Here is a 10873-nt window from a genome sequence, read left to right as displayed (position 1 = left end):
ACCAGCACCATCTCATGCTATATTTGCAATGGACCGCACAAGGTGAAGGACTGTCCATTGAGGGGCAAGATAGCATCTATGGCGGTGGAGGAGAAGCAAGAGACCGACCAAAGGATGGGCTCACTCAGTCTCAATGCCCTGAAGGCCAAGGGGCCACGAGGTCTGCTCTATGCACCTATCTGCATTGGTGGTCACATCTTCCAGGCACTCATTGATACGGGTGCCACTGACTTCTTCGTGGATCTAGCTACGGCAAAGAGGTTAAATCTGAAGATTGAACATGATGAACACACGTTCAAGGCGGTCAATTCCGCAGAAGTGGCTACCAGCGGAACGTCGAAGGATGTTGAGATCCAATTCGGCGCATGGACCGGGCGGGTGACAGCGGTGGTCGCCCCGATCGACGACTACGAGGTGGTCATCGGCATGTCTTTGCTTACCCAGCTACAAGCCATGATAAAGCCGGATTCAGATGTGGTGGTGGTCCTGAATCCGAGTGGAGCTTGCGTAGTTCCAGGGAAGCGAGTTAAAGGGACTCCGCAGCGAGTCCTATCGGCGATTCAACTTGCTAAGGGGCTGAGAAGGGGACTTCCAACATATATTGCGTCCCTTCAGGAGGAAGAACTATTGGAAGGAGAGGAGATTCCAGTGCCCATCGAGGGTGTTCTCACTGAATTCGGGGATGTGATGCCCCCCGAGTTACCCAAGCAATTGCCGCCAGAAAGAGAAATCGATCATCGGATTGATTTGGTGCATGGAGCACGTCCACCAGCTCAAGCACCATATAGGATGGCCCCACCTGAACTCCAGGAGCTGAGGAGGCAGCTAACGGAATTGGTGGACAGCGGGTTCATTCGACCTTCGAAGAGTCCGTTTGGAGCACCGGTACTTTTTCAGAAGAAGCACGATGGTTCGTTGAGACTCTGCATCGACTACAGGGCCCTCAACAAGCTCACGGTGAAGAACAAGTACCCCATTCCTCGGATTGATGATTTGTTCGATCAACTTGGCAAGGCACGATGGATTTCCAAGTTGGATCTTCGCAGCGGGTACTATCAGGTTCGCGTGGCGGAGAAGGACATTGAGAAGACTGCATGTGTGACAAGGTACGGGAGCTTCGAGTACCTTGTCATGCCTTTCGGCCTCACCAACGCACCAGCAACTTTCTGTGCTTTGATGCAGCGTGTACTCCACGACTTCATCGATAAATTCGTGGTAGTATACTTGGATGACATTGTTGTATACAGCCGGGCATTGGATGAGCATGTGGCACACCTGAGGCAAGTCTTCTCTACCCTACGGCAGCACCAACTCTTTGTGAAGAAGGAGAAATGTGTGTTTGCGCAGCAGAGGGTGCCGTTCCTCGGGCACATCATTGGGGATGGAAGGCTCATGATGGATCCCTCAAAAATTTCAGCCATAGCCGAGTGGGAGGTACCTACACGTGTTACACACTTACGCTCTTTTCTTGGCTTGGCAAATTACTATAGGAGGTTCATCACTGGATATTCGAAGTTATGCGCTCCACTGACGGATTTGTTAAAGAAGGATTGACCATGGCGGTGGTCAAACCAATGTCAGGAGGCGTTTGATCGTCTCAAGCAGGCGGTCACGGCGGAGCCGGTCCTCGTGCTACCGGACTTTTCTATTTTTTTTGAAGTCCACACCGATGCATCAGATTTTGCCATTGGAGGGGTGCTCATGCAGGAAGGGCACCCAGTGGCCTACGAGAGCAGGAAGTTGAACGACACCGAGCGCAGGTATACGGTTCATGAAAAGGAGATGACTGCAATTGTGCACTGTCTTCGAACCTGGCGTCATTACCTCCTCGGATCTAAGTTTGTGGTGCGCACGGATAACGTGGCCACAAGCTACTTTCAGACCCAACCAAAACTCACCCCCAAGCAGGCGAGATGGCAGCAGTTTCTGGCTGAATTCGATTTCGACATCGAGTACAAGCCGGGCCGAACTAATTCAGTCCCTGATGCTTTGAGTAGAAAGGCACAGCTGGCTGCAGTCTCTTCCTTTTCCGGACCAGCAAGTAACCTAATGGAGAGGGTCAAGACCGAGATGGAGAAGGATCAATGGGCCACTTCCATGGGTGAACTCATCAAAGACGGCAAGGCGCGCCGTTTCTGGACCGAAGGAGGGCTGATTTTGACACGAGGGCGACGTGTCCATGTGCCTTCAGGTGGAGGGTTGAGGCGCGAGGTGTTGCGAGAACACCATGATTCTATGTGGGCGGGACACCAGGGGGTGCATCGGACCCAAGCTCTCATAGAACATAACTACTATTGGCCGAAGATGCGGGATGACATCGAGGAGTATGTTCGCACTTGTCAACAAGACAAGATTGAACATCGAGGGCCTGCGGGGTTGTTGGAGCCATTACCTATACCAGAGCGTCCGTGGGAGAGTGTCTCCATGGACTTTATCATCGGGCTACCTCTGGCGGATGGGAACAGCTCTATCATGGTAGTGGTGGATTGCTTCTCGAAGTACGGAGTCTTCATTGCAGCACCTACTACTTGCCATGCGGAGGACGTGGCGCGGTTGTTCTTTACATATGTGGTGAAATATTGGGGGATACCGCGGAGTATCGTTTCTGATCGTGATGCTCGCTTCACAGGGAGGTTCTGGACAGAGTTATTTCGGATACTCGGAACGGAGCTGAAGATGTCCACGGCCTTCCACCCTCAGACCGATGGCCAAACAGAGCGAACCAATGCATTATTGGAGATGTATTTGAGGCACTATGTGAGTGCCAACCAGCGGAATTGGGTGCGACTCTTGGACCAAGCCCAATTCAGCTACAACTTACAGCGATCGGAGTCGACAGGTAAATCACCATTCGAGGTGATTACAGGGCTGCAACCAGACACTCCGGAAAGTATCGCAGCAGACTACATGGGACGTAGTCCGACCGCCTACAGGTTCGTGAGGGATATGAAGGAGGATACAGATTTGGTTCAGGTCTCCTTGTGGAAGGCGACCAAACGAATGAAGAAGTGGGCTGACATAAAGCGGCGGGCAGCTGAATTTCAGGTTGGTGATCGGGTATTGGTGAAGCTTTATCATCACATGAAATTGAAGTCGGGCTACCACAAAGCACTTGTGAGGAGGTATGAAGGTCCCTTCATCATCACACATCGAATTGGAGAGACAGCATACCGATTGTCGCTGCCTTCCAAGCTGAAAGTGCACCCGGTGTTCCACGTGTCCTTGTTGAAACCATTCAAAGAGGACACAACTGACCCTTCTCGGGCTCGAAGCGGGCGAGCTCCAGTGGCCGTACGAGTTCATTACACCAAGAAGGTTTCTGAAATCAAGGCGGACAGGAAAAAGGGTAACCGTGTGCAATACTTAGTCCGATGGAAAGGACTATCAGATTCAGAAGCAAGCTGGGAATATGGTGACGAACTATGGCAGTTCGAAGACATCATCAACGAGTACCGCCTAGCCTCGTCAGGGGCGACTTCGGCTTAGGTGGGGGAGGGTGTCACGGCTCCTCGAATCGGGGCTGGACCGGACGCGGATCAAGGTATAAACCAGATCAGGTCGCTGGACGGGTTCGAGGTCTGACGGTGCTCTCTAGAGATTTGGGCAACTTGGAGACCAAATCTGGGCCCTAGGATCACCTAGGGAAACGTGTGCAAGATGTAGGTGGAATACCCAAGAGCATGGGGCCGTGGGCACGTGCTCCAAGGCGTGTATTGTTGAGAATACATGCTGGTTCATCATTAGGAGGAAAGCTGCTGCAACGAGACTGATTCAGCGTTGTGGGCTTATCTCGAAGCATGGACTGAATCCGGGAAATTGGGATGCATGGAAATGTGTGCCACTGATGGAGGAACGTGGCATAAGTCTCCAGAAGGCAAGGGACACGTTTTAACACGTTTTTATAACTGAAAACGTGTATGGTTAGAAGACGTGGCTGAAACGCTGTTTCCACGCGCTTTCACTTTGAGGGGCATTTTGGGAACTCTACAAAAGTCCGTTCAAAGTGGAAAAGGTGCCATCTGGACGGATTCTTCGTCCTGAATCCAACGAATCTAGTTTCATGGTAATCGGAGTTCGTTTGAGGCACGAACTTGACTGTTTTATCTGATTGCGCAGAATCCTGCGGGAATCGGGGTTTTCCTATCTTATCTAGAATTCATCCTTATCTTGTGCATGGGAAGTTGAGTTCGTGAGGGACTTGTAACTGGAGGTTGCTCCTCTATAAGAGGACCCTCAAAGGGGAGGGATGGGTATCCGGTAGAGCTGGAGAGGCCAAGAGAGCTTATTGTAATCAGTTGAGTGGTTATTCAATAAAGTTCTCTTCCCCTACATTTCTTCTTCTCCTTCGTGGTATTTTCTAGTGTTGTGTTTCGCTGCATTATTGTTGTTAGGCGTGACCTAAGTCATAGAGACTAGGTACCCACGCCAGGAAGGCTGATCGGTTATCTTCGATAGACCGAGCCGCACGTTGTTGGGATTCGCTTTGTAATCCCTTCGTTCGTGTCATAAGCATCTAATTTGGCCTAATAATTGCATGGATCATGTTGACTACTCCACAAGCTATCTTCAAGTCCAAATCCACTCCAATAGCCTCTTGCTGGGTCCAAGCTTCCTCTATCAGCCCATTAAGTGCTTCCTTCATTCTTTTAGCTTTGGATCGAGTGATTGGTCCTCCACCAGTGTGAAATGGATCATCAAGACGTATCGGACCAGAATGCTCCACACATTGCTCGATTGGTCCTCCACCAGTGTGTAATGGATCATCAAGACGTATCGGACCAGAATGCTCCACACATTGCTCCTTGCTTCCCACGGCCTTGGATAGTCCCTCCTTAGGTTGTTTGGTGGTTGCATTTTGGTTTCCATCATTCCCCCTCTCCTTAAAAGGATTCGTCCTCGAATCTTCATCACCTGCATCAAAAGGGGAAAGATCAGAAACATTAAATGTAATACTAACATTATACTCACCTGGTAAGTCGAGCTTATATGCGACTTGAAATGGCCCATCTCCTCTAGGATGCAGCTTAGAACGCCGTTCTGCTGGAAATCTGTTCTTTCTCATATGCACCCAAACCCAATCTCCTGTTTCAAAGATCACTTTCTTCCGCCCTTTGTTGGCTTGAGTTGCATATTGTTCAGTTCTTTTCTCAATGTTTTGCCTAACTTTTTCATGCAATTGCTTCATCATTTCAGCTTTCCTTTTGCCATCTAAACTAGCACGCTCATCAATAGGTAAAGGTGACAAATCCATTGGAGTTAAAGGATTAAAACCATAAACTATTTCAAAAGGAGAAAAGTTAGTAGCAGAATGCACGGATCTATTATAAGCAAATTCAACATGTGGCAAACACTCTTCCCAATTCTTCAAATTCTTTTGAATGATGGCACGCAATAAAGTAGATAAAGTTCTATTAACTACCTTGGTTTGCCCATCAGTTTGTGGGTGGCAAGTTGTAGAAAACATGAGCTTAGTACCTAACTTACCCCACAAAGTCTTCCAAAAGTAGCTCAAGAACTTAGCAACTCTATCTGAAACAATGCTCCTTGGCACGCCATGTAGTCGCACTATCTTTTTTTTTTGGATAAAAGTAAGTGTGTATATATCCAAATTGAAGAAATGACGTACAAATGCACAGGGGCATACCCCAGAAATCAAAGGCTAGGAGGGCATATCCCTCTAGCCACAACAACTAACTACAAAGCTTGTAAGAACAAAATGAGATAGCGTCATCAGTATTATGACATGGAATGAAATATGCCATTTTAGAAAACCTGTCTACAACCACAAAAACAGAATTTGAAGAATTCTTACAAGCTATCTTTGACCTCGGTAAACCCAACACAAAGTCCATGGAAATATCTACCCAAGGTTCACTAGGTATTGGCAATGGCTTATACAATCCATGAGGTAAAGATCTAGATTTAGCTTGTTTACAAGTGATGCACTTCGCACAAACCCTCTCTACATCTCGTTTCATGTGTGGCCAAAAGAAATGTTCAGCCAAGACATCTAAGGTTTTCCTCACACCAAAGTGTCCCATTAGTCCCCCACCTTGAGCCTCTCGAACTAATAACTCTCTCAAAGAACAATTAGGCACACATAATCTATTTTCTCTAAATAGAAATCCCTCATGCCTATAAAATTTTCCAAATGCCGCATGTTCACAAGCTTCAAACACATTACCAAAAGTCAGAATCATTAGAATACAAATCTTTAATGTACTCAAATCCTAACAATTTAGTATTCAAAGTAGAGATCAAAGTGTACCTTCGAGACAAAGCATCCGCAACCACGTTTTCCTTACCTTGTTTGTACTCACCTTTAATTGAACTTTATTTTTCTTTGATCAAATTGAAAGCCGATTCTTGTTCACTTCCCCATTTAAATCCAACACTTTTTTTTCACAATTTTAGTTAAAGGTGCAGCTAGGGTGCTAAAATCCTTAACGAACCTTCTATAAAAACTAGCCAACCCATGAAAGCTACGTACGTCAGTTATGGTTTTAGGTGTAGTCCACTCACGGATAGCCTTAACCTTTTCTTCATCAACCTCAATTCCCTTAGTACTAACAACATAACCAAGAAATACAATTTGACTAGTACAAAAAGAACACTTTTTGAGGTTAGCATACAACTTCTCATCTCGCAAAATACTTTGAACCTTATGCAAATGATCAAGATGCTCATTTAAGCTTTTGCTATAAATCAGAATGTCATCAAAGTATACAACAACAAACTTACTAATAAAAGCATGCAAGATATGGTTCATTAATCTCAGGAAAGTACTAGGGGCATTAGTTAACCCAAAAGGCATAACTAGCCACTCATATAAACCATACTTAGTCTTAAAAGCAGTTTTCCATTCATCACCCTCACGCATGCGAATTTGATGATAGCCAGATTTTAAATCAATCTTAGAAAAGATGCAAGAACCTTGCAATTCATCAAGCATATCATCTAACCTAGGAATGGGGTGGTACAAGTCCCTATAGTAATGGGATGGAATGAACCTCCTCCTCATGATAGCTTTCATCTCCTCCCAAATGTCAGTGGGTCTCTCACGGTTTCGCCTCCTAGACAAAACAAGTGATCCCACCAAATAATAGCATAGTCAGTGAACTCAATAGTAGCAAGTTTTATCTTTTTTTCTTCGGAATAGTTGTGGCAATCAAAAACCAACTCCACTTTCCTTTCCCATTCCAAGTATGCCTCAGGATTGTTCTTGCCTTGAAATGAAGGAATCTTCATTTTAATGTTTCCCAAGCTGCGATCAACATCATCTACCCATCTTCCTCTCCAACCACCTCTATCAACTCTAGCATGATCGAACATGTTATAAGACGCATTTTCATCAAAAACATCATCATTCGCATCCTCATGCTCAACTTGGAATTGACGCCTTGCTTGCCTTTGCACATTAGGACCTTCACGTGCATGGTTCCTTTGCAACGCAGAAATGTTCGCATCTTGTCTTTCCAACATGTCCAAAATTTCACCAAATCTGACTTCCATGCGCTCAAAATGTTGTCGCATAGCTCGTTGTTCAAGTGTCTCTGCCCTCCTTTCTTATTCCTCTTGTTCCTTTTCTATCCTTCTTCTTCCACTTCTTCTTTTTCTTCTCCTTCTTCTGCCACTTCTACTTATTCTCCCTCTTCTCCTTCTTCCTCTTTTTCTTATACATTTTCTTCTTATTCTTCTTCATCCTCTTCTTCCCCATCTTCTTCATCTTATTCGCCTTCTTCTACATCTTCTTCTTCTCCATCTTCTTCATCTTCTTCTACTCCTTCTTCTTCTTCTTCTTCTTCTTCTTCTTCTTCTTCTTGTCCTTCATCATCATCATCTTCTTCTTCTTCCCCTACCTTTCCTTTTTCTAGTACTACTACTTCTTCCCCTTCTCCTTCTTCTCTTTCTTATCCTCCTTCTCAATCTTCTCCTTCTTCTCTTTCTTCTCCTTCTTCTCAATCTTCTCCTTCTTCCTCTTCTTCTTATTCTCCTTCTTCATCTCCTCTTCCACCTCATCCTCCATCTCCCTGGTCTGCTCCTTCGCTCGCTTCTCCTATTGCTTCTTCTTCTTCTGCTTCTTCTTCTTCTTCTTCATCTCCACCTTCTTCTTCTCCTTTTTCTCCTTATTCTTTTTCTTCTTCTCGGTCTTCTTCTTTTTCTTTTTCTTCTTCCTCCTCCTCCTCCTCCGCCTCCTTCTTCCTCTTCTTCTTCTTCTTCTTCTTCTCCACCTTCTCCTTCCTCTTCTTTTTCTTCTTGTCCTTCTTCTTCCTCTTGTTCCGTTTCTCTCCTTCTTCTGCTTCTTCTTTTTCTTCTCCTTCTTCTCCCACTTCTTCTTATTCTCCCTCTTCTCCTTCTTCCTCTTTTTCTTATACTTTTTCTTCTTATTCTTCTTCATCCTCTTCTTCCCCATCTTCTTCTTCTTCTCCATCTTCTTCTTCTCCGTCTTCTTCATCTTCTTCCACTCCTTCTTCTTCTTCTTCTTCTTCTTCTTCCCCTACCTCTTCTTTTTCTAGTACTACTACTTCTTCCCCTTCTCCTTCTTCTCAATCTTCTCCTACTTCTCAATCTTCTCCTTCTTCCTCTTCTTCTTATTCTCCTTCTTCCTCTCCTCTTCTTCCTCCTCCTCCTTCTCCCTGGTCTACTCCTTCTCTCACTTCTCCAATTGCTTCTTCTTCTTCTACTTCTTCTTCTTCTTCTTCCTCTTCTCCATCTTCTTCATCTCCACCTTCTTCTTCTTCTTCTTGTCACGGCTCCTCGAATCGGGGCTGGATCGGACGCGGATCAAGGTATAAACCAAATCAGGTCGCTGGACGGGTTCGAGGTCTGACCGTGCTCTCTAGATGATATGATCCAGCTCAAGGACTTTGACAAGGACAAAGAAGATGCTCAAGATGATGTGGAGATTCCAATTGGGCCAATAACAAGAGCTCGGGCCAAGAAACTTCAAGAAGCTGTCCAAACTTTATTAACTCAAGCCCAAGGAGAAGGTTCTAGTCCACATGAAGATTTGGACTTGAAGATGGTTAATATGTGGCAAGTCCATTTCGACAATATCCAGCCCAATTAATTTTTTAAACATGGAAAAGAAGAGTCTAATCCTTTCAAATTCGGACTCCTCTTTATGGTGCATTTATCATAGGCTTTTGGAAGGCTGAAGGACATTTTTGAGGCTTGCAAATGAAGGATGAACCTAGTCAAAATGGTTGGGAGTTTTGCTGCAACTTCCCAAGGTTAATTAATTGCTGCCAAGACTTTAAGTAGTATTCCTTTCATCTTCACCAACTTTCATTTAATGTTTTTTTTAGTTGGTTCAATGCACCCAAGGCTTGTTTTGCCTATAAATACTTGGTGTTTTCACTTGTAATCAAGCAATTCCGAAATATAATCTTTTTGTGAGAATTTTCTCTCTATTGTTCTTGTGTAGAACTTACGGTAGTTTCAAGTACAACCACTTGAACCTCCAACCCTTGATAATATTGGTTTCTGACTCTCTATAGTTACGGGGTCAATATTCCTAATCCTTTGATAATATAGGTTTCTTGCTCTTTATAGCAACGGAGTCTATATTCCTTTCCTTTTAACCTTTTTGGACGATCTGGAAATTGATTTTCCAAACTTTTGTTGTTGGGTCTCACGGCAGGTTCGTTGAGGTTTGCATCATTTGGTATCAGAGCCAAGGTTTCCAATCAGGTTACCTATCCCTTATTTGCTTTTATATTCTCTCATTTATATTTTTTTCATCCTTTTGCATCGTTTGATATCATTTCATCCATAACCATTTCATTTCTATTCTCTACCATTTCTTTTCGTGCTTCATCTTTGTTGATATTGCTGTTGGTTCTATTATTGAAAGGAAAACATAAAAAGAGGAGACTGAAGTTGTAAAAAAAAAAAAAAGAAGAAAAGAAAAAAAAAAACAAAAAAAAGGGAGATCAAAAGGAGTTAGAAGGTTAAATGTTTTGAAAGAAAAAAGAAGAAGGAGAAGTTTGCCTTTTATTATCATCTATTTCTCATATTTCATCTCTATATATCCATCATTCAACTTTTCATGTCCATTTGCTTTCTTTTCATATTCTTTGCTTTTCTTTTCATATCCATTTCTTCCCATCATTTATGTTCCTAAACTCTTCACACTTGTTGCTTCATATTGACTCCCCTCAAAAATCTGTATTTTTAAGTGTGTTGGTTTTTCATTTGCTTTGCTTTGAAATTTACCTTAGTTTTCTCAAGAACTTTTAAGAGAAAATTGAGTGGTAAAAGGCAAGAGTGTGTGAGATCATCAGAGGGAAAAAGCCAAATCATTGTGTGCAAAGACGAGTGATTGAGTGAAATATATTTGAGTGAAACACGTGAGGGAGTGGTGAGGTTCTTTCCATTTTTACAACATGTCTCAAGGCGGAAGTGAGGAAGCACCAATAGACACCAAATTGAACATTCAAGCTCTGCAACAATAATTCCAGCGGATGAATGCCCAACTTGAAGAAATCCGAGAACGATTAGATCATAATGACCAACAAGTGAATCAAATACAGCAAGGCACTATGCCACGAGGGAGAAGGCAAAACAGGCGTCCCTCCATTCCTCCAGCTGATCATGTTGATACTTATGAAGGTGAAAATGAAGAATTTGATGATGAAACCTCCCTAGCTTCCATACGAAGACAAAGAGATCATAGACCAAGACGACATCGCCAGCACATGCATCAAAATAGAGATGTTGTCGATCGCAACACAGGTTCGATTAAACTTTCTCTCCCACCTTTTCAAGGTAAAAATGATCCTGATGCTTACATTGAATGGGAAAGAAAAGTGGAACTTGTTTTCGATTGTCATAACTATTCGGAGGAAAAGAAAGTTAAGCTTGCAGCTGT

General features: G+C 44.0%; 1 protein-coding gene across 1 annotated transcript; it reads left to right on the top strand.

The window, feature by feature from the left end:
- Nucleotides 1-7713: 7713 nt before the first annotated feature.
- Nucleotides 7714-8847, top strand: LOC149768032 (uncharacterized; the record flags this gene model as incomplete). The annotated part of the gene is made up of 1 exon (XM_089929905.1): nucleotides 7714-8847. A coding segment is annotated over one exon (1134 nt), but the record flags the coding sequence as incomplete, so codon positions are not given.
- Between the last annotated feature and the right edge of the window lie 2026 nt (nucleotides 8848-10873).

The sequence above is a fragment of the Phoenix dactylifera genome, chromosome 3, assembly GCF_051530095.1.
Source record: "Phoenix dactylifera cultivar Ajwa chromosome 3, Ajwa_hap1_PhDact_Kaust_v1.1, whole genome shotgun sequence".
In the NCBI taxonomy this organism is placed as follows: domain Eukaryota; kingdom Viridiplantae; phylum Streptophyta; class Magnoliopsida; order Arecales; family Arecaceae; genus Phoenix; species Phoenix dactylifera.
This window is presented reverse-complemented; position numbering and strand designations above follow the sequence as displayed.